This window comes from Diachasma alloeum, unplaced genomic scaffold (assembly GCF_001412515.2).
Source record: "Diachasma alloeum isolate Michigan unplaced genomic scaffold, Dall2.0 Dall_scaffold_00374, whole genome shotgun sequence".
NCBI classification, from domain to species: domain Eukaryota; kingdom Metazoa; phylum Arthropoda; class Insecta; order Hymenoptera; family Braconidae; genus Diachasma; species Diachasma alloeum.
This window is the reverse complement of record NW_021680513.1, coordinates 2943-28415: the sequence shown is the minus strand read 5'-3', so window position 1 is coordinate 28415 and position 25473 is coordinate 2943. Positions and strand designations below refer to the sequence as shown.

Here is a 25473-nt window from a genome sequence, read left to right as displayed (position 1 = left end):
TAGAAAATATAATTTTTTTCTTATCAATGTGTTTTGGTCTTTTTTTCTCACGAGATATTTATGTAATCTTTACGCGTCTGATTGTGAGTCAGTTTCTTACGAGTGTTATCAGCATTCTCGGAATTCACGACGTCAGGAATTATTTTTTCAGGTGAAAGATGGCTAGAAAAGGAAAAAAATTCATTCGGTTTAATCAGCAATTGACAAAGATGAATGAATAAATAAAATGATGAAAAGTATATGAAGGCAATGGGTTCCCGCGTAAAACGGAACGAAGATTCTCAATGGAGATACGCCCGTACGTCTGACCATTGCTACAATATCAAAATGGCCGCATTTTAGTCTTCAGTGATACGACTCTCTTTGCTGTTTGCCAATAAGCTAAAACGGAATTCATTAACAATAAATAATAACTTGCGGGTTAACCAGTGGCATAGTTTATCATCAGTGGTGGGTTATCGAGTTGATCTACTCGTTGATAGGAGCATCAGTGATAAACTTCAGTGAGTAATCCATGATGAAGTACGATAATAATGGCCATAACGGTGTTGGCCACCTCCTCCCCTTCGGTCAGCAATCACATTCTGCCAGTTTGCCGGGTCAAACCCATTGTCTATCGACTAATTTATTTATAGATAAATATTAGTACTATGTCGCTGCTATTTCAAACCCCAGGGTCAATCCATAACTGTTTTTCGGTTGAAATTCCAATTGTTGAAAATCAATTCCACATTTCTTACAGTTGATGGCAGTTTTTCCGACTACAATTGGGGTTTCAGGATTTTTTTTTTGATAATTATCGATGTTTGATTGCAGATAGTGAGACATTCGGATGATGTTACGGCATCAGCATCACTCGATGCAAAATCAGTTGAGAGATCAGAACAGGTTTGGAATTAGAGACTTGATGATTTTGTTTAGAATTAAGCGGTGGAGCGGCGGGATGGGAAGGGGAGAGGTGGGAGGAATTTATATTTTATGCGAAGTTCTATATCTCTAGATTGGCGGAGTAAAGTTTAATTTGATTTGGGATATTTGCGCGTTTTTTGCGACCTTCAGAAGAGCAAGATCATTGAAGTCGAATATTTTGGTTGAGAGATATGAATATTGAAAAATTGAAATTTTCAATTTATATTGGCTTCAGTGAATTTTGGTTTCTGGGAAATATAGAGGAATGTTGGAGAGACGGGGAATTTTTCATGGGGCTCTTCGTTCTCTCTTGGGTTAAGAGATATTTGTCAAGAAAGATCAAAAATATTTATAAAAGACTTGAAATTTCATTGACAGTTCTGTCGTAATTTTCAGTAGAACCACATTTAATTCAATTTAGGGGGAAAATCATGCAACTTGCTTGAATTTTCATTTGGAACATGAACATTAAAGGGAAACGAAACTCCTGTGTCTCCCTGAAATTTCAAAATTGTGTTTTCTCCTGGAATTATTATTTTTTCGTTATGAAAGTACTTTATTGACTCGATCACTGCATTGTTCGAGTCAATGAAGTAGTTTCATAGATAAAAAATAATAATTGCAGGAGAAAGCACAATTTTAAAAGTTCATATAGACAGAGGTTTCGTTTCCCCTTAAGATGAGACAGAATCATTTGAACAAAAGATATGAAGTTTTAAGAAGTTTCATTTTCCCTCACACCTGAGGAAATTTCCAGGCATGACAAAACTGAAAATCGTGAATTGTGTGTGACTCCAGGTATTTTTCCAAGTTTCAAAATGGAACGAATTTTGACTAAGTTGTTTCATCTGGTCAGAAGATATGAACATTCAGAAGTTCTTCGACATCAATTGTTCCGAATATTTTAGGATCCAAACAGAAACTGATTTTTCACTCAGAAATCAGTTGACAAAACAGAATAACGAAATTCTTATGAGACCATTTTTGTGGTTTTCATTTCGATATATCAAAATTTAATCTTGAATTCGAAGATATTGAGGACTCTACATCACTAGAGTGTAATAAACTTTTTAAAATACAATTTTCGGAGGTTTAATACACAAATGAAAAATTCCTATAGGATTTCTGCAGGATATCCTATAAGATTTTCAATAGGATTTCCTATGAAATTTAGGGTCATAAGGTTCAGAGTAAAAGAGTCATATGGGAGTCATATTGTGATCATATAGGGGTCATATGAGGGTCATATGAAGGTCATATGGGAAGGTTATGTGGGGATTATGGGAGTCATATAAGGGCTATATGAGAGTTATATGAGAGTCATATGGGGGTCATACAGAGGTCGTAGGAAAATCATATGGGGGTCATATGAATATTAAATGACCTTCATATGAGCCCCATATAATCCCTTTATAACCCCCATGTAACCTCTGTATGACCCCATATGACCCTGATATAATTCCCATATGACCCTCATGTAACATCCATATGACCTCCAGATGACCCCCCATATGACCCTCACATAATCCCCATATGACACTTTTGACCCTCATTGTGACCCTCATACCCCTAAATTTGATAGGTAATCCTATTGAAAGTTTCATATGAAATCCTATAGAAAATCCTATAGGATTTCAGCTGTGTGAACTTGGAGTCGAAGTTTGATAAATCGATTTTTTTTCTTATAGTATTGATTGTACTCAGTGAGTACCTGAATGTACCCCATTCATTTTCGTTTGTACCCCGCACCCTTAGACGTAATGGGTGCGGGAAAAATCGTGCAGCGTCGGAAATGGAGGTACGGAAAAAAATTTCATGAGCAAGGATTCAGCATGGATAGTACTTGTATGTACTATATTTTTCCATTTCATTTAACAACCCCTTCAATACTTTACCCCCTTCTAAAATCTTAAATATATGAGGGACGTGAGGAAAACATACAGATAGCTTCTAAATCGTTAGTACTCGTTTGTACCAACGAAAATTATTCATTATTATTATTATTATTATTATTCTCATCAAATCACCTGATTCCATTTTTATCAGCCATAAAATCATCGTAATGGATTCCGTATGTAGTTCGTGAAGTTTTGATGTGGGTACAAACCTCTCATCTTCCGTACTTCCACTCCCATCGCAGTACAAACGAAACAATTCACTGGATATGATAATGAGACCAACTACAAACCATTGAGAGCTTCAAAAACAGTCGTAGGTTATTCAGAAAAATGGTACAAACGTTTTTCTGAATTTTATTGGTGTTTAGTGAGGTGTTGGTACAAACCTCTGATCTCTCGTACTTCTACTCCTATCGCTATTGTTCCGTTTGTACTGCGATGGAAGTGGAAGTACGGAAGATGAGACGTTGTACCCACATCAAAACTTCACGAACTACATATGGAATCCATTACGATGATTTTACGGTTGATAAAAATGGAATCAGGTGATTTGATCATAATAATAATAATAATAATAATAATAATAATAATAATAATAATAATAATAATAATAATAATAATAATAATAATAATAATAATAATGAATAATTTTCGTTGGTACAAACGAGTAGTAGCGATTTAGAAGCTATCTGTATGTTTTCCTCACGTCCCCCATACATTTAAGATTTTAGAAGGGGGTAAAGTATTGAAGGCGTTGTTAAATGAAATGGAAAAATATAGTATATACAAGTACTATCCATGCTGAATCCTTGCTCATGAAAATTTTTTCCGTACCTTCATTTCCGACGCTGCACGATTTTTCCCGCACCCCTTTCGTCTAGGGGTGCGGGGTACAAACGAAAATGAATGTGGTACATTCAGGTACTCACTGAGTACAATTGATACTGTAAGAAAAAAAATCGATTTATCAAACTTCGACTCCAAGTTCACACAGCTTAGGATTTCTTCATACGTGATATTTCATTTCGATATATCAAAATATCTTCATTTCCCTTGAATTTTAACATATTCGGAATAAAAATTTTGTACGCAAATGGGACTCACCTTCTCTCACGACTCCACCACTGAATTGTTCAAGGTATCTCGAATTAAAAAAAAATAATCAATCGAAATGAAATAAAATGATCTCGGTTAGGATGGCTGGAGGTACGCGTCAGATGCCGCAGGGGAACATGATGCCACCGCATCAGCCACCCCCTCACATGCATCTGCATAGGGGTGTCCATGCGCCCCATCATCAGCAGATGATCTCCCAGCCCATGCATCACATACAGCACACTGGCCCGAGGCAGCCACTCCTGATCGGTACAAACGTACAGAATCCGAATGGTGAGTTCTATTTCAATCCGCCATCCTCATCGCATGGCGATGTAATTACGTTATTATAATTTTTTTTTTTTAATTGACAATGCACAAGTTACTAGTGTATTGCACACCAGGAAATAAATCCCAAATTGAGAATATTGTTAATAATTAGAGAACGACTTAGTACACCTAATTGTTGATTTATTGACCTCAGAAACTACTGGGTTTTGAGGAAAATGTCGTTATATTCTTTTTCTAATCTTATTACCAAAATGCTTCAATATTTATCGAGATGAGGAGAATCCAATAGAATTTTAGAAATTATGAATATTCTTAAAGACTACTATTGGAAATGGGTGATTTTTAATAAAAATCAATCCGGTTGATTTGAAACTTCTCTTTATTTGAAATTATTTACGAGGAAGACACATCCACACGCTTTGAGCTCCTCAGATGGACTAACTAAAGAAACAAAGATCCCAGAGGTCTGAAACCCTGGCGACATAGACCCACAAAGGTCTCTATTCATTTACAGATGTTTAGACTGAAAAACCAAATGCCCAAACATTCGTCCACGCTCTTCTCAGAATTTCAGATCAGAAAAATGTTCTCTTATAATAATATAAACATACTGTGAAATATAAAATTAATTTTTGTAATCATGGAATGTGAACTCCAACACGCCCCCTCAAAAATTAATTCGGTACATCTCTCATATCATAATTATATCATTCACATCATAAAATAATAATATTCATAATTCCACATATACCTTAAAACTAATGTGTCTTCCTTGCATTTCCTGGGAGTCTTACTATGGCCCAATATTTGTTGCGCAGGATTAGGGAAAACCCAGAAAAACCTAATCAGGCCACTACTAATTACACACTAATTATTTACACTTTTTACATCCCTTCACAATGAATAAAAATGTGCCAATAATTATTCCAAGCCCATTTGTGTTCTCAGTTCCACAAATTTTGTAGTTGGGAGTGGCTTCGTAAGGGCATCTGCTAACTGTTTACCTGGTGGAACATAATTTAAAGTTATTAGACCTTTTTCAATTAGTTCTCTCGAGATGTGATACTTTATATCAATGTGTTTCGTCTTTTTGTGGTTAGTTGGATTATTCCCAATGCTAATACAACCCATATTATCTTCGTTAATCACGATTGGTCTTTCGATATTTATTTTAATGCTATCAGCCAATGAGTTTAACCATACAGCCTCTTTGACTGCTTCATAAAGCGCCATATATTCAGCTTCAATCGATGAAGCTGCTACTGATAATTGTTTCTTAGTTGCCCAGCAAATTGTACATCTATTGTACATCCTAAATAAATATCCTGTCGTAAATTTTCTGTCAATTTCATTACTTCCCCAATCTGAATCTACGTAACCACATAGTATATTTTCATTGCCCCCCCTGAGTGTATGTCAGTTTGAGATCTTTTGTCCCCTTCAAGTATCTGAGCACTCTTTTTAGACATCTCCATAATTCCTTATTATTTTTGTTGGTGAATCTACTTAAATATTTATCGCAGCACTCAAATCAGGTCTGGTGCTCACCATGACATACATTAAGCACCCGATTAAATTTCGGCATGGTGCGGTATAATTTTTTTCAGAATTCAATGCTGTGTAATCAAGTTTACTCTCTAGTGGTGTGCTCACTGGATTGTAGTCACTCATTCTAAATTTTTCGAGTATTGATTTGATATAGCCACTCTGATCCAATGTTATTTTATTCTCATTTCTACTGATTCGAATTCCCAAAAAGAGTTTAATTTCTTTTAAATCCACCATCAAAAATTTGTTCATTAAATATTCTTCAAAGTCATTCATAATATCNATGCTGTATAATCAAGTTTACTCTCTAGTGGTGTGCTCACTGGATTGCAGTCACTCATTCTAAATTTTTCGAGTATTGATTTGATATAGCCACTCTGATGCAATGTTATTTTATTCTCATTTCTACTGATTCGAATTCCCAAAAAGAGTTTAATTTCTTTTAAATCCACCATGAAAAATTTGTTTATTAAATATTCTTTAAAGTCATTCATAATATCAATACTGGCTGTAACAATCACCAAGTCATCAACATATAAAACAACGTAAATATTCTTTGAGACATCTCCCTTGTCTAAAATATAAATGCATCTGTCTACTAATGAACTTTGAAACCCTTTTTCTTTGAGAGTTTCTTCAAAAACTTGGAACCAACATCTAGCTGCCTGTTTTAATCCATAAAGAGCCTTATTAAGTTTGCACACTTGATTATCTTCGCATGTAATTCCTTCAGGTACTCTCATATAAATTTCTTCTTTCAGTTTCCCATTTAAAAATGAAGTTTTCACATCCATATGATGTATTAATAAATTATTCTCATTTGCGAAAGCTAATAAGAACCTAAAACTTGCAATTCTCGCGACTGGAGCAAATATCTCTTCATAATCTACCATATATTCTTGACTGTATCCTCTAGCAACTAAACGAGCTTTGCATTTTACTGGATTTCCAAATTCATCATTTTTCATGGTAAATACCCATTTACAGTCTACGATATTCTTGTTCTCGGGTCTTTGTACCAGCGTCCACGTTTCATTTACCTGAAGAGAGTTTAATTCATCATTTATAGCTCGCTCCCACTGAGCTCTGTCTTCTCTATCTTTTATTTCCCCATAAGTCTTAGGAATTTACCCAATAACCGCCTGAGCACACAAAATATCATTCGTAATATTTTCTTCTCTATACGATACAGAAGGAAGCCCTTTGATTCTTTCACTTCTCCTGAGATTTTCATTGGTTTCATCATTACTTGATGAAGATTTCTCTATACCTTCATTTTCACCTGTTGTTGCTTCACGCTCATTGTTTTGAATTTTAACAATTTTACTTGGCCCACCATCAGTGTCCAATTTTTCAATTACTTCAATTTCATCTGTTTTCATATTATCAGATGACCGAGACTTTACTGATTTCGACACGCAGTCCAATACATCAGTTTCATTCCGAGTACCACTACTTCGGTTTTCTTCAGCCTTATTCTCAGGTTTCACATGTGGCCTTGACTGAAAAAAATTCGTCTCGTCCACAATGACGTCCCTCANGTGTCCAATTTTTCAATTACTTCAATTTCATCTGTTTTCATATTATCAGATGACCGAGACTTTACTGATTTCGACACGCAGTCCAATACATCAGTTTCATTCCGAGTACCACTACTTCGGTTTTCTTCAGCCTTATTCTCAGGTTTCACATGTGGCCTTGACTGAAGAAAATTCGTCTCGTCCACAATGACGTCCCTCGCAACAACGTATTTCTCAGATTCTACATCCCATACTCTGTAACCATTCGGTTCATACCCTACTAAAATAGCTTTCCATGACTTTTCATCGAATTTCCCTTTTCTAGTTTTGTCGTGAACATAAACTGTTGAACCGAATACTCTCAGATATTTAACTTGAGGTTTCTTGTCTCGTCAGAGTTCATATGGGGTTTTGTCTACTTTAACAGCCTTTGTTGGGGTTATGTTAATCAGGTACGTCGCAGTCAATACTGCGTCACCCCAAAAAATCTTGTCTAATTTTGCACCGGCTACCATCGATCTAGCTCTTTCAGTTATTGTTTTAACCATACGCTCAGCGACGCCATTTAATTGGGGAGTCCGCGGGACTGTTAAATGATAAGTAATCCCTTTCTTAATACAGTACTCTTTCATCTCATTGGATAAATATTCTCTTCCATTGTCACAGTACAAATTAACTAATTTCATGTTAAAATGGCTTTCTGCTTTTGCAACAAAATCTTTAAAGACACAAAATACTTCTGATTTGTGAGTAAGAAGATATGTAACACAGTAATGAGTATATTCATCAACAAAAAGAACAAAATAATGTTTGTTATTTACTGTAGCAGGTGTAATAGGCCCTGCTACATCTGAGTGTACCATAAAAAGTGGTCTTTTCACGTGCTCTTTATCTTTTTCTTTATTAAACGGTAATCGGCCCTGTTTCCCGTATATACACGCTTCGCAAAGGGAATCATCTGGTTTAACTTTCTCTATCTGTCCTAAATCACTAATCATACCTTTTGACTTTATTTCAAGAAATTTAGTTTTGCCCATGTGACCTAACCGCTGGTGCCACAATTCATAATTTTCCTTTTTACTAGCAAGTGCTACGACATCTGCTGAATTTATCCCCACCATGAAATCAACTGTGATTAAATTATTTCCAGTCTTACCTTCAATCACGGTTTTACCATTTTTACTAATATGTACTCCCTGTTGATCGAAGATAATAGTCATCCCAGCCTCTTGTAGTCTTGTGACCGACAGCAGATTGTGGGGAACCTCAGGACAATAGAGAACACCTTTCAGTACTCCCTGAATCCCGTGTTGCTGATGACTCTCAGTGTACCCTTCTTTATTGCACTAATGTATGCTCCATTTTTCGCAATAGAGATCTTCATCGGTGTTGGGAGATCCACAAACTCAGCAATTAAATCATTTCGATTGATAATGTGGTCCGATGCACCAGAATCCAAAATGAATTTTATCTTTCCATTTTCTTCTCTCCCATGTGAATAGTTTCCAACCATAAATGAGAAACCAGATGTGCCTTGGCTGGAGTCCAGGTATTGAGCCGCCCCATGGTGTCGGTGTCTGTCTCGTTCTGCACCATCTCTGTCACCCTGCCTGTTTTAGATTTTCAGTCAGTTGTGACCTTTTGTAATGCCTGCACTCACTCTGTCGATGTCCTCTCTTACCGCAATAAAAACATTTTCCCTTGAACCCAAATCTTTGAGTTTTAAACTTGTTGAAACTCGATCGAAAACCCCTTGGTTTCTGCCATTTGTTGTCATGTGTCTTCCGCTTGTCCTTTTCCTTTTCAACATGCAATACTGTAGCACTCGTGTCATTTCTTTTTGCCTTCAATTTAACTTCATAATCTAACAGTCTTATCTTCCCGTACTCGAGAGTTAAATTATCCTCAGTTGTTTGCATGGCAGTGATTATTCCATCATAGCTGTCTAGCATTGTTAACAGTAAATATGATACTTTGTCGGCCTCTTCCAATCTACCACCTGCCCCCAGGAATTCTGTTACCAAATAATCAAAAGCTGTGAAATGTTGAATCGATGGTTTATCCTCTTTGTATTTTATTGTGATCAGTGCTTTGCGCACTGAGTGTTGACTGGGCAGACTCTTTCTCTCATAAACACTGTCCAGTTTCTCTAAAATCTGTTTTGCTGTCAGACCATCTTTTGCGAAACAGAGGTATGAATCTGACAAGTGTTGAACAATTGCAGCTCTTGCAGTACGTTGAGATTTTAACCATTCCGGTGTCACAGGATCTGGGGTCTCAGAGTCAATTACATCGATCACATTTAGTCCTGATAGTAATTCACGAACTCTGAACTTCCATACACTATATTTTTCACCATTGAATGGTTTAAAGTGCTTTTTCACTTTCACGTCTTCCATTGTTTCAAATCAAACGCAACTGTCACTATAAAATAAATCCAAACACTATCACTCTAACTATTAACTAATTTACTCTGCCCTATTGAATACTAATATATATACACTGCGTTCTTCTGGGCCCATAACCTATTGGAAATGGGTGATTTTTAATAAAAATCAATCTGGTTGAGTTGAAACTTTTCATTATTTGAAATTATTTACGAGGAAGACACATCCACACGCTTTGAGCTCCTCAGATGGACTAACTAAAGAAACAAAGATCTCAGAGGTCTGAAACCCTGGCGACATAGACCCAGAAAGGTCTCTATTCATTTACAGATGTTTAGACTGAAAAACTAAATGCCCAAACATTCGTCCACGCTCTTCTCAGAATTTCAGATCAGAAAAATGTTCTCTTATAATAATATAAACATACTGTGAAATATAAAATTAATTTTTGTAATCATGGAATATGAACTCCAACAACTACGAATTTTTATTGTGGATTATTAAAAAATACTAGGTTCACTGTTAGAAAAAGTGATGAAAAATTGCCAAGATGTGCACCGGAAATTTCATGCAGAAATTTTTAACAATGTTTGCTTCAGTAATTTTTGAGATATTGTTTTCTGTTTTTGCACAATTGAATTTAATTAATGATTTGTTCATTTCTTTGTTTTTTTTCGATTACTTTCAGTAAAGTGTAGCTTTGCTTTGTATTTTTTTAGTGGCTCCGAAGGGAGCCGTCAAGTCTTTTTCAATAAAAATGGCCAGATAAACATTTAAAAAATCAATTTCCTTGAATAAAAAGTTTTTCATCAGTATCTCGATAACTACACTCAATATAGCATGAAATATGATTCTCTGTATAACAATATTCTCAAATTGAGTTTTCTTTCCCCTGTGTAATTGCCCAGTCATGTGGATATTCATTGCATCGTGCTTGCACATTTTTCTTCACTGAAGAGAGAAGATTTTTTTCCAATCATCATGCATCGATACCCGAGGACGCCAGAGAAAGTAATGAATAATAATTAATCCCCTAGAGTTTTTATGTCCGAATTTGGGTTTTTTCGGGGGAAGATAACAAGTATTTGGTGGTTGGAGTGATAATTCATCTGATTCTCTGATCAAAAATTCTTTCAATCGATTCAACAGTAGTGACAATGCGGTGATTAATGACCTCCATTATTTACAATCTCGATTATTCTTTAATTTTGTTAGGATATTGGCGCGTTTTAACCTTCTCCCTCGTACTGGTACTCGCAAGTGGTGGTGTGGAAGCGAAGTCACATCGATCAATGTTAGACTTTACCCTCGATAATTTGGATCTGTTGTTCGGACCAACGGGGTGCATTGAAGGTCGGTTTCGTTTATTAATTTATCACTTTAAAAAAAACAGCCTCAACTCTTCAATTTATTCTCCTTCAGTCAATGAAAATAAAAAAAAAACATCTGTAAATTGAATAATTGAGTCACAAGAAACAACTTGAAGCTTTTATCTTCTTTTTTTTATCTCTCTTCCGGTACTCTTCATTTATTACATTTTATTTTACCGCGATAACTTCAGAAGTATGGAAATTCGAAAGTATGGGGGAGGGTCGAGCCTTGTCGATGCATCAACAGACAATCAACTCGTCGCCTTTTTGACTTCCACTCATCAATTCAATTATTGGTTCACTTCGTCATGGAAACCACTCAAATTACAACAGCAATCCTGGTTATTCATTGGAAATGCTTGTATGTTGAATTGCTTGTATATATTTTCACTAGAAGTACCATCCTGTGTATAATTTTTATTTTGCTTTGTAGTTGATAGATGTGATGCTTCAACAATGAATTTTTGGTGAATAACATATTTGAGAGAATGGGAATGAATAATTCAATTGAAATTTGAATTCATTGAAATATTTCGACGAATCAATTGACATGGCATTTTTGTCGATTCTGCGCCTTAGAGCAAAATTTCGACAGATCTGTTCGTCCACAACCACTTATTCTCGAGATAATTGCATTATTGGCGAAATAAGTCAAGACTACAGATATCGCTTCGTTAGAAATATATCATATATAGTTTATAAATTCTTCTGCATACTCTAACTAGTAAATAAAATATTATATGAGGTAATGTGAATGAATTCTTTGATGGCAACCTGTATTCAATTTATGGTCTGTCTCCATTGATATGGTCTGTTAATTACTATTATAATTATCTCAGAAACGATTGATTCGAGAAAAAAATATGTTCAATATTTCCTCCACAAAACTCCTCATCCTCGAGATAATTGCATTTTTTCTCTCTAAATTGCGCAAGGATGACACGTAAAAAAAAAAGTCCAAGAGAATTAGAATTTAGAGAGAAAAAATTTCCGTTTCACCCAGCCGGGAATTGAACCCGGGTCTCCCAGATACGCGCCGGGCACTCTTACCGACTAAGCTACCGGGAACCACAGAAATTGACTCTCAAATTCACCTCATACACCGCCTAACCTCCTTTAGGTATTAAAGAATTCTAAGAGAATTCGATTTTAGAGAGAAAAAATTTCCATCAGCAAAAGCGTCAAAAATACAGATTTTGAAACATGGCAACTTGATTATGAATTTTCGTTTGTCATTTGAATTTTCAATGTTGTGAATTTGAATTCAATTTAAGGCCCGGGTGTACTATCTTTCGACTGTTACCTGCATTTTTTTTTCTTTCGTAATCCAAAATTGTCAATTGTACATCATGTAGAAATCCCCAAAAATTATGATAGAATGATATAAAAAAAATAGAAAAAATTCTGAACTTTTTCAAAGAGCGTTTAATTGAGATTCAGAATGAATTGAAAAAAGTGGAAATTACAAATATCTGATTCGCTGTGACAAAGTATCTATTACCTGTCATTTTCCATGGTGGATAACAAAACACTAACTCCTCATGGGAAGTGACAGCTAGGTATCTCAATTTTCAAAACAGTGGTCTGTAGTCATCTGCCATTTTTATGTGATAAAAGTGTGTTTAAAAAATTCTCCAAAATATTACAACTTTTTTCAAAGAGCCTTTTCCGTAATAAATGTCTCTGTGCAGTGTGGGAAAAGATTTACGAAATCAGTCTTCCCCCTGCATGATATTGGGTGACAGGCCGCCATTTGTTACCGTAAATCAGATACGTTTTTTAATTCCTTGTTATTCAACTTATTCTGAATATAAATCAAAAATACTGTGACGTTTTGAGTTAGGTCACCCACCAAATTAATCCTGGGTGATCTAACATGTGACTAGTCCCTGGGACTAGTCATAAATAGAAAATGTTTGACGATACACTTTCCTCCAGTCGTACCCTACACTCCGGCTATTACTCCCGTGGGATGCACTCGAGCTGGGAATAGTTAGGATTATTGGGAAGGTATTTTCCGGTAAAACACTCGCGTATTTAATTGTTAAAACCTATACGTTTATTCACTAATTACTAAGAACTAAGATACACGACAGTTTTACTATTGGGTTCGGTAAACGCGTCGCTAAAGTATGGAGGAGCTGGGATGACCGTCACGCTTCACTCGCGATCGTACTCTAACTGTAAAGGAGTCCAGAAAAAGCTTTAAGACTCGAAATTGCAAATTAACCATTCTCACGGTTTGGTCAACTACTACACATTTGTGTCATCATTGACACATGCTACAACAGTCAAACAGCTTCTTTTGCTAAGAAGCAAAAGACGCTGACGCATACTCTTTGAAAAGATGAAGAATTTCTTCTACTTTTTTTTATTATTCATTCATAATTTTTCAAAACTTCTGCATGATGCAGGACTCAATTGACAATGTCAGATGACGAAAGATAAAAAAAACATCGAGATAACGTTCGAAAGATAGTACACCCGGGCTCTAAGATAAAAACGTTCATGAATTTTGTCATTAATCTTGGAGATTCAACGAAATTGAGTTTTCCATTTTAGGCAATCATTGATATTTCAATGATAGCTGAGCAATTCCATGTCGAATTCGAAATAAAGAAAATGTCATCGATATAAAGACGCAGGCCCACATGGCAACATCAAAATGGCTTCGAATGAAGTGGAATTCAAGCTTCTACCTACTATCATTCCCACAATGAGAAAAAAAATTGTTTTTGCCAAGCATCCATATACTTAAGAGAAGTATTAATTTTTTTAATAACGTATTTCTCCAGTTGAGTCGTTCCCAGGGGTGGCAGGACAGTTTATCCCCGAATTTTTTCATCCCGGGACATTTCATCCCGGTACTTTTCATTAAGTGTCCCCTCCTTCACCGTAACGATCAGGTGGATAGTTATATGTTTTAAAGTGGAATTTGGCTTGAAATGAGTCGCGTTTTCAACTATTACTAGTTATAAAATTTTTTTTCTTTGTCGTTTACGCATTGTTCCCGGAAACGAATTTCTTAAAAAAAAACAATCACTCGTTTAATGAAGAACAACTGTAAAATAATTATTGTCCTTTGGTGAAAATATCGGTAATTATGTCCCTAAGTTACTCCTAAAATTTCAAATAAAAAAACAAGTTCGAATTTAATTTTGCCATAATGGCTCGAAAAATTGAATAAATTGAGTTCAATTGTGCTCATTTTGAAGCTTTTCCAATTACCTTCTAAACGATTTCCTTGTGAAAACGAAAATTCTATTCCTAATGATTAAATTCAATCATTTCGCCTTTTTCTCGAACAATCAAAATTCAAGTGGAAAACGTGAAATTTTTTGAAAAGTCATAACTCGCTGAAAAAAAATCGAATCGGTCTAAAAATTTTATGCGACCTTGGTCTCATGTACTCCTAAGAAAAAAATCGGCAAGACAATCGGAAACATGAAATTTTTTTCATTTCGGACTTCACATGGAATTGCTCAGCTTGAATTCTCAATCTCATGAAAATTTAACACCAATTCAGTAGCAAAGCGGTAAAGGAGCGTTTCATTCAATCGGCTTTTTTTCAATTTCGATGAAAATTGAATATGATGTAGATTGTTCCAACTTCCAAGCATGCCATGAAATGTTATTTTAAAAAAACAACAATTTTTTAATTTGAAAGTTATGCGAAATTAAAATTTTTAGTATGGATCAGGTAAGTGATTTAAAAAATATAACTCAATAAATATCACTTTTATCAAAGAAGTGCAAAAGAATTTTTTATTGAAAACAGATGTAAGTTTCCGAAAAAAAATCCAGACTCGAAAAAAGTGAATTTATAATAAATTCATCAATAAATAAATTAAAAAGTTGGCGATAAATCATAAGGGCATGTCGCAAACAATTGGAAAAAAATATGTTATAGAGTAGGTATCGAAGAATTCCCGATACAATGGGCGTTCACTAATCTCCAGTAGTTTCCGACATTGCATTTTTTATGAGGCTCAGCTGACTAGAGCGGAGCTGTCAGCGTGCTTGTGGTGAGTGGACTTGGTACCATCTCCGATGCCTGGTATAGATTCTCAGCGTCTGGGGAATAAATATATTACAATTGATTGTCTACGATTGAATTCAATTTGTAATCGGCACATAAGACTGTAATTGAGGGTGATGGTTAAAGCATTGGAGAGTCTAATTTTCAAATTCTCTTCTATTTTATATTGCTCATTTGTACAAAAGATACGTTCTATTGGCTTTATTGAGTCTTTGGCGAATTCATAAAAATCGTGTGGTGTTTTAATTTAATTTTCATACGGTCATTGTAAACTCACCTTCACCGACGCGATTTCACATGGCGATTTTTGGTGGGACGTTGCGGAGAAATGCCATTCAGCACTCGTACCGGAGTCCAATTCGAAATAAACGAGATTAATTAAATTTTTTCTATTTTTGTACTGAGACCTGGCACCGCCCGAAAAGTAAATTATTTTATTGATTTGACTATATGTACTTTTCAGACGGCTGCTTTATGTACCAGTTGACTGTCCATTGACATTTCCGAGAATCATTTAATTGTCAATTAGTAATATAAAGTAAGGAGTACCTGTTTTGCAAGCTCCCGAAATTCGTTGTTGATTGAAGTTCGAAGAAAGTACCACGCTGAGAACGCATCGGGTATGATTCACTCCGCGGGTTTCGCTACCTTTAGCGTACATCGGGGGAAACCGCAGACTGGCGCAGCTTCATAAAAAACTCAATATCTCGAAAACACTTCTTTGATAAAATTCATATTTATCGAGTTATAATTTCTTCAAAAATAATTCATCTGGCCCAACCTGAAATTTTAATTTTGTATAACTGCAAAAAAAAATGTTTTCTTCTAATAATCATCCAAGACATGCATGGAATAAATCGACAATATGCTCAAGTTTTCTTGAAGTTTGAAAAAAAAGTCTTTCGATTTGATCGAAGTAGTATGGAACGCTCCTAAAACGATCTAAGTCGACCTAGCTCTTATCTGAGTTCACGAGGAATATTTCCGAATCTAAGAGTAAAAGCGGAATTTTCATAATGGTCTTTTTTGTAACTCTCAATATTCTCTACAAAAAAGGTCGTAACGAAAATTTTTCTATTTGCCTTAGATTGCGAGATATTAATTAAAAACTGATCAATAGTCAGAATCGACTTGAACCGTTTTACCGCTTCGCTAGTAAATTTAATTGAATTTTCAATCGATTGAATGTTCAGAACAATAGTTGCCTAATTTTTACAAATTCTCAATAATTTTCATTGTTATGTGGATCTTATTTTATTATTCCATGATTTTTCAGTAACATCACATACGAAAATTTCATGTAAATTGATCGTTGTCACAAATTTCAAGATTTTTACATGAAATTTAAGGATTAATTTTCTAACAGAGTAATTATCAAACCTCTCAGGAGCGAGCATTGTTGGTAAAAAAAATTTTCTCAAAACAAGAAAAAAGATTTTTCCTTAAAACTCATTCTCAAGATAATTCCATAATTACCAGAAGACCTCAAGAATACAGATTTCAATGCTTTGAAAAAATCCAATCACTCAATTCCTCTACAATCTCTCGTCCCTCAACCGCCAGCCCGACTAACCCCAGCCTCCAAATTATCCAGGCACCCTGGTAAGCATCGACGGGAACAGACAGACGGATGGTGGTGTAGTACTGCAAGGTCAAACAGTCGTGCAGTATACCCACCAAGGATCCCACCAACAGCCCCAACAAAATCAGCAGCTCCCCCAGTCCTCAAACCCCGACTCAAAGTCCCCAAACCAGGAAAGCCCCCACTCTCGGGATCACAGTCCGTCCGACAAGAATCACGCCAATGCCACCAACAACTTGGCAAACATGAAAGAGAAGACACCAATGTGCTTGGTAAACGAACTAGCTCGTTTTAACAAAATTCAGCATCAGTACAGACTCACAAATGAACAAGGTCCAGCTCACAAAAAGCGTTTCACAGTAACATTGAAATTGGGTGAAGAGGAGTACGTGGCTGATGGTCCCAGTATAAAAAAGGCTCAGCACAGTGCAGCAACAGAGGCATTAACAAAAACCTGGTACAGACAGCCACCGCCCAAACCGAGAGGCATGAGAATTCACCAGGGTAAGAGTCCCACAGGTACAGGAAATTTTACAGGACATTTACCCCCGACAGTTGAACTAAATGCATTAGCAATGAAGAGGGGAGAACCCACTATTTACACATTTAAGCACGCACCACCAGCCAACCCCCAGCCATTTGTGAGCCACCAGTACGGAAACATTCCTAATCACCTGAGAATCTTCAACCCACCCTATCCACAGATGAACCGCCCATACCACCCTAAGTCCGAGGGTCTTTTCTTAGTGACATTGAAAGTTGGGGAGAGAGAGTTCATTGGAAAAGGGGTGACTGCCCAGGCGGCTAGACACGATGCGGCGAGCAGAGCACTCGAGCAACTGCGACAGCTGCCACTTCCTGAAGAAGTCAGCACAACTGTCACTGAGAATGGAACGACAACAGGTGTTGAGGATCCCAATGCTGAGCTGAAGAGTCCTGTTTCTTTGGTACATGAGACTGCTTTGAAGAGGGGACTCTCGGTGAGTTTTGAGGTGGTTTCAGAAAGTGGAAAGCCACACATTAGAACATTTACGACTAAATGTATTGTTGGAGAGAAAGTGACTCTTGGGGAGGGATCATCGAAGAAGGTTTCGAAGAAACGAGCAGCTGAACTCATGCTTGATGAACTTAAGAGACTTCCTCCCATACCTGGCAGTATGCAGAATAGAGCAATCAGGCTGAAGAGAAAACCACCGGCCACTAAGAAGAAGTCACGTAATTTGATTAAGGATTATCAAGAGCCTAGATCTGAGACGGAAACATCGGACGATGTTAATCCGATATCGCGTTTAGTACAAATACAACAGGCTAAGAGGGAGCGAGAACCAGTTTACACGTTGATTGAGGAGAAGGGTGCACCGAGGAGGCGGGAATTTCTCATGGAGGTCTCGATAGGGCAGCATTCGGCGCAAGGGATTGGACCGAATAAAAAATTGGGGAAACGTGCCGCTGCCGAGGCACTTTTAGCGCAGTTGGGGTACAGTAAACCGCAGACCCAACCAACTAAGCCGTCGATCAAGACTGCGGACAGCGACAATTCTACTTCTGAGAGTAAACCGAGGAAGGTGACTTTTTTGGAGGATGATCTTAAGGTGCAGACACAGGAGGAGCCGCAGAGTCATGGGGGTAAGGATAATATGATAATTTGGGTTGATAGTTTATTTGACAATTTACATTTTCTTTTTTAAGTTCCCAATTAACATTAGTTATTGTAGTGGAAAATTGAAACTTGAAACTGAAATTTCGTAATATCTCCATGTTTCATGTGAACGAAATTTTGCCGAATTTATTTTTTAAGAACATCGTAAGAGCCGTTGCTAGGAGCCCGCATTTCATTATCTATTATCTCCTAAACTGTGTAGTACAGCTAGTTGGATTTTTCTTTCAGTAGCTGGGGAATATTATAAACATTATTTTATTCATTCTTATTGTCATTATATATATTTCTGTTCCTTAATTCACAAGTTACAACATTGAATGGAGAGGAATTCCCCATAAATCACGTGAGAATACAGATTGAAAACCAATTTTCGATAATCATACTTAAAATTGTTCATTTCTTTCTTTTTCTTTAAATGAATTAGTACTAATGATTTGAAAATGGGAACGAATATGAACATTTTACATCACTTTGATCTCATTTCAATGGAACAGAAAAAGGAAATTGCAACGCGAGATCGATCATCATCAATCAGTATCAATAAAATGAAAAAATCTATTTTTCTGTCTTTTCGAAATTTGTCAAATTGTTTTTTTCTTCTTAAAAAATGAAAGGAAATTGACATTTTTAATTTCTGTGATCGTATTCCATTCGCAGAAACAGGAAATACGGAAAATGTAGGGACGGAAAATCCGAAATAAACTTAAAAAATTGATTTTTCAATCTTGAAAATTTCAAAACCTTTTTTTTTTATGAAGAAAAACCATGTATTTTCTTCCTATTATCTAATTCTGATGGAAGAAAGTGAAAAGAGGAAAAGAAACGAAATCAATATGAAAACACAATTCTTAATTTTTCAATGTCTAGGGAAAATTTTAAAATTGATATATTTTTTCGAATAGTGAACCAATACCTACCAATTCAATTCCTATCCTCCCATTTTCATAGAATACATAAAAAAATATCAAAGAATTCAAATCGGCGATGAAAAATTTTATCAAATTATTATGTAATAATTTAAGAATTCTGAAATACACAGATTCTAGGAGCATAAAAACCTCCAAACAAAAACGTCAAATTGTAGGACTCGTGGCTGTTCGTTCGGGAATACGAAATCACTACTCAAGCGGAGTAACTACATAACTAGTTTATTCGCCGAAACATTAGAGAGAATTATATCGTCGCATTAAAATCAAAGGGGCGTAAGTGCCATTTCTCTGAGATTTTTTTTCTCTTAATACCAAAGGGGCGTATGTTTTTTTTTCCTTCGAAATGGAGTTTTTTCAACTTATGAAAGGTTTTTTGTGGACAAATTTCTGAAGTGGCAAATGGACGTAAGTCCAACTAGCAAGTACTGAAGGGGCGTATCTCCAGCACATACGCCTCTTTCTTTATATACTTTTTGTTTCTTTTCTAGCTCATATTGAGAATGAATAATTCCAAAGGGGCGTAACTCAGGCACATACGTCCCTTTATTTTTGAAGCAATAATCACAGAGGGGCGTAACTCCAATATATATGTCCCTTCATTTGTTACTGTTCGTTCCTATTGATTCATCAAGTATAAACGGAATCACATGCACTACAGCCCTAATAATAAATAATATTTGATTCTACATTAACCTCCCCTCCCTCCCTCTCATCATGAATGTTCAAATTATTTCCCTTTGATTTTTTGCTTGAATGAAACAATTTCATGAGAAATATCAGTAACTAAACTAAAATTTTCTAAAATTTTCTTCTAAATTTATTCGATTTCATTCATTAATTTATTTCATTTTTTTAAATTATGACTGCGAATTTCAGGAAATTATCTGTATGAAATTTCGAGTCGTGACTGCTTTGAACACTTCGGAAGAAAATGAGACCATAAAGGAAGAAGAAAATAGTTAAAGCGTTTTATGTTGATATAACAATATAAAACTCATTATCGCGAGTAGACCTAAGATATAATGAGAGAGAGGCGTATGTGGGACTTACGCCCTTTTCGTTTTATTTCAACATGAAATGTGTCATCCGAAGTGCACAACACATAATGTAAAAAGGGCGTAAGTGTCATTTTTTGAATGAAATGAAACAGGCGTAAGTGTGGAGATACGCTCCTTTCCCGTTGAAATATAGCAATTACGCCTTTTTCCTAGATTTTTTTTTTCCGATTTTTGGTCAGAAATTCCATGAAAAACCGAAAAAACAGGAATTCGGAACATACGCCCCTTTCACTTTTAAAATGGGTTTTTTGGCACTTACGCCCCTTTGATTTTAATGCGACGATATATAAGTGATGTTAAATTATGAATCGCGTTATTCAGTCAGTCTTCGACTGACTGAATTCGAGTAGTCGTTACTTCAGAACCTCAGAGGTGCGTGTGTGTCCTCTGAATGTGTGTGTGTGAGGGCTATACTATAGTCGTCCCTCAGATAGTATGTAGCGAGACGCTACAAAATGACATTAAAAAATGTGTTTTGACATGCAACAATAGTCTCATCCCCCTTTTAATATCCATCAGGTTCACTTGGACGTCAGTTAGTGCCAGGTCTATTACTGGTAGACGGTGGACAAGACTCTAAATTAAATTCCGGTCCAAGTGTTCAAGCAGTGGCTGAAGAGCTTCGAGAGCAGCAACAGAGCAGCCCCTCTGGTATTTCTCCAAAGGAGCAATTGAAGTACCTAGCCCAGTTGCTGAACTTCGAGGTTGAATTCAGTGATTTTCCAAAGGTAAAGGTCTCCATAATTCCTCACAATTTCTCATCAATCTGAACCAATCATCGTACAAATGCAATTTGAATAAACAATCAGACTAAATAGAATTACTTAAACCAATAGACTTTTCAGGGCGTGTACAAGGAGTATCTCTCGCTGGTCTCCCTCAGCACTGATCCACCCCAAGTCTGTCATGGTCATGGCCCAACGACCAGTGCCAGTCGTGACCAGGCTGCACTGACAGCCCTCTGCACTCTCAGCAAACTCGGTCTCGACAGTGTCACCAACACCCAGAACAAGAAGGACAAAGCAGCGACTAATGATGCCATCAATCATATTAATAATCAGGCGAAGCATAATGTTCTTAATCAAGCGATCGAGAAGTAACCAAGCAAAATGGCTTCCTCAATGCACAAACCCCTCGTGCATCTAATGGTATAAAACAATTCTATATGTCTTTCCTTTAACATTTTTTTTTCAGGAGAGTGCGACAAAATAGTGTATTTCTGGGCGAATGCCATGGGGTTTTTACTCACGTGGAGTTTGAGCCGAAGACGAGGACTGATCAACCACGTGAGTAAAAAACCCCATGACATTAGTCGTGAACGATATTCTTCCGTAGTGATTTCCCATTTTACGAGTCTGAAGACCAGTTAATGCCAATCCGCGAATGAGGAAAAGTGAAGAGTAGTACAGAGAAGGTTCTTTTCAGCACTTCGTTATTCGCATGGTTTTCAAACATTACACCCAAAGTAGTTTTTCCGAGAAAAATAAACTTTGAATGAAGAAAAAAAATTGGTAATGCTAAGGAATTACAGGAAAATGGCTTGGGGTGTATTGCACACCCCACGTGTGTGACGAAGGGTTAAAACTTCAATATGTCCTGAATGAAATAATATGATTCCAAGGGAAGGCTACTATGAGGTTTAAACATCATGGGTCATTAAAGTGAGGATCTTCATGTTTTGTTGGTGGAAAAAAAACTCATTGGTTATTATCCGTTTGCTATGCAGAAGCTTAAGATTATATAATCGTCTTGACCTTCTGCAGTTTGTGAGATTGACAACTTTTCTGTTTCCCTAAAATTCTTAAAAAACAGGGTAGAAAAACAATTACGCTTCACTTTTTCCGTATTCAAAATCTCAATCAGTATAAATGTCGAATTATTTCGAGTTGTTCAGTGAATTCTAAGTATAAAAAATAAGAAATTACTCGATTTAGGAGTCAATTTTTTTTTAAATTAAAAGAGTTAATTTTTCTGCACACTTTTTAGATTTAATTATTTTCGGCTTCTGCACGGCTAACGGACAATGGACAATTAGGTTTTTTACGCTAATTCTCAATTTTTGCACACATGGAATACAGGAGAAATATTTTTTGTTTAATTTGAAAGCTCTTTATTCATGCTCTGAGATACAAGGTTACCTAAGGGCAGCATAAGTTAAGCAGATAATTTTCATATATGTGATACAAAATAATAAGCAATAAAAATAATGAAAATAATAGTGGTAATGAATAATAATTAGTAATGAAAATGCCACACATTGTCCCCAAATTCAAAGTAAAAAGTTATCATTGATTATCAAAATAACTAGTGAGGGCATCAAAATTGAGGACAAGTTCCGCAGCAATAAATCAACAAAATGAATAATGTATGGAAACCCTCGCTTGAATAACCCATGATTTTTGAAAATATCAGTCTCCCCTTAAGGGTGAAACACCTGTGAGAAAAACGATGACACTGATTCGGAATTTTTATAGCACGCTCATCGTAGTTCTTAGGTAATGCATGATTTTTTTAGAATTTTTCTGAATTTCAGTGTCAAGTTAGTTATTAACAATTAAATTCTTCTCTTGTACATAAAAGTCCATCTATAACAAACGACTTTGATTGTTAATAACTTGATAAGGAAATCTAGAAAAATTATACATCTCCAAATGTCATTACGATAATTCTGTGGAATTTTCAGATTGATGTCACCATTTACCTTTTTCAAACGAAATACCTTAATCAACTTGGGGTCATTTCCAAGCATGGAAATGGCGCAGAGTTTGTTAGATTGCACTCTGCTAATCGGGAGTCATTGACCATTAAAAAAAGCTTATTTTGACACACTCTCCTCTCAATTAATTTAAAAACCATCATTGCTAATATAAAAGCAAGCAGATAGCGGTGTTAATGGTCGCTTGGAATTGTGGACGCGCCTTTCTTATTTGTTAATTTTACTCGCAGTATTATTGCCCTTGCGGAATAGCATTTTCTACGATGTTTTTTTATTCACGTTGAGGTTTATCACTGATTGTTTCTGAGGAGTTAATTTTTCTACTCCATTGTCATTAATTGCAAATTGTTGGATAGATTTGTTATTAAATGACTCTTCCGCCTAGGGTGACACGTCAACGCGTTTGTCTGTTCTGTCTGATGATGACAAATATGAGAAAAAAATACAAAAAAATGATTGAATTAGATGATTTCACGCTCTTCATTTATCAAGCACGATGAAAGAAGAAGGTTAATTAAATGGACGAGAAAATTTGGAAAATTGTGGAAAAACCTGGGACGAGATGGCGGCCATTCCCCAGGCCCTTAATTGCCTCGAATTAACTCTCGAAATGGAACTGATATGTTCTCTCTATTTTTCATTTTATTTTTCCGTGGTTTCTTCATTAAGTTTAATCTATTATTCCTATTTTTCTCTCAAAATTGATGATAAAGTCAATAGTGAGTCTCGAATAGAGAGTATTCGAGTACTTGTCAACGTCAAGTAACTTTTTTTCCAGGATTAATTGAATAAATCTTGATTTCTCTTATTTTTTTTTCTAGCTTTCATTCTTGGAGTTTGTACCAACTTATTTGTGTTCAACTCTAGCCCCATCGTCTCTTGAATTGTAACTTATGAATTGATACCATTAAACGTTTTATGAAATGGAGAAGACAAAATAGTAATTAGAGGTAATAATCTACGATTCGCCTTCTTTGTTGCTTTATGATTTACCAGCAAAATTGAATCTGAATTTTGCACAATAACAATTATAAAACAACGCCCTGAACCGTAGTCTATCACCGCAAATTGAGGAAATGAACGAGCAAAATTTAAATAGGTAAATGGGGAATTTCTTGTAACGATTTATGATAAATGATAATGTTATAGAGCACTTTTTTGGATGACCCCGGATGCCTCTGTTTCGAGGTAAGGAAATCAGGGACAGTAAAATGATTATCGTCGGTATTTCTCATGGAAATAGTTTATTGTTTTTTTAATGATGCTTTTCCCTTATTTCCTCACTGCATCAGAGGGGGGATGGACGAGTGTTTATTGGAAATTACCCGGTGTTATCCAAACCAGTCTTATTATTATTCGTATAAGCCTAATAAATTAAATGAAAAATAAAATGAAAAGGAAGAAAAATAAAAGGTCAGCGCAGATGCTAGACTTTTGCCAAGAAATACATGTGTATAGAAGGATTTATTTAACCCCATGTTACCTTTAATTACTCTCATTTATGGATTGTCGAGGTATTTCACTATGTTTTGACCTGTATTAGTTGTAATCATATGCTGGATTCCCGATGAATAAATTCACACACACAGATTTTATATTTCAATAAAACTAATTGGTATTCAGGGAATAGCTGTTCAACTGGTAAAAATTGTGACAACTCTGACTTATTAGTCTATGTTCTAATGGAGATTTGGTTGATAAGAGGTTCTGCTTAAAATGCGAAAATAATATAATGCTAAGTTGAAATTACGGATGTCCTCAGTTTTTTCTACCTGAGGGTGCCAGCAAAAGCGGATGGAGAGATGGCAAACGTGGCCCTGTTTTGGGCATAAAGTCTCTAACGTAAAGCAATTCCACGCTAAATCCGAAATGAAAAAAAGTGCTAGTTTCCGATTGAGTTCACGATTTTTTCCCGAAGAAAATTATATAAGACAAACTTATCCCAAAATTATCAAATCAGTTGAAATTTTTTTTTCACTGAGTCATAAATTTAGGAAAATTTGGACTTTTGTAAAGTAAATTTTGATCGCTGACCACAACATAAGATATCTTGATTTTAGGGTTGGGAATTGAATTCTTGCCTTCACGCATTAATAGACATTCAAAAAAGGTTCAAACTAAGACCAATTAAAGTCGATTATTTAGTTGTGTTATGAGGCTGTTACCGTCGAATCAATTTTTTTTTTCAATTTGTTACTACTCGAAATGCTCAATGTTAAAAATTCTGAAATGGTCAAGGTAGGAACATAATTGCCAGTATCTGCTCCACCAAGGGCAATAAGTTCTTTTTGTCATTCCGGCCGTGAGGCAGCGCTTCACGGACGCTCCGCTCCGCTCCGCGTCCGTGAATCTCTGCCTACGGCCGTCATAACAAAAAATACTGTTCGTCATACGGCCAAAAAAAACTTTTCTAGCTCATATGATTGCAGCCCTCGCCTTCGGCTCGGGCTGCAAACTCATGTTCACCAGAA

The 25473-nt window shown here is 35.9% G+C and overlaps 1 protein-coding gene across 3 annotated transcripts; it reads left to right on the top strand.

Moving 5' to 3' along the window:
* Positions 1-315: 315 nt before the first annotated feature.
* Positions 316-24599, top strand: LOC107041732 (double-stranded RNA-binding protein Staufen homolog 2). Of its 3 annotated transcripts, none has more exons than XM_015262439.1 (8): positions 316-503; positions 817-888; positions 4003-4196; positions 10864-11001; positions 16652-18265; positions 20806-21014; positions 21132-21434; positions 23824-24599. In XM_015262439.1, exons 2-7 carry the CDS (start codon positions 833-835, stop codon positions 21384-21386), a joined length of 2466 nt encoding a protein of 821 aa, XP_015117925.1. In that variant the 5' UTR covers positions 316-503; positions 817-832; the 3' UTR covers positions 21387-21434; positions 23824-24599. The 3 variants fall into 3 exon arrangements, with proteins under 3 accessions (XP_015117925.1, XP_015117924.1, XP_015117926.1); XM_015262438.1 differs by having other exon boundaries at positions 21123-21434; XM_015262440.1 differs by lacking the exon at positions 10864-11001 and having other exon boundaries at positions 21123-21434.
* Positions 24600-25473: the final 874 nt, after the last annotated feature.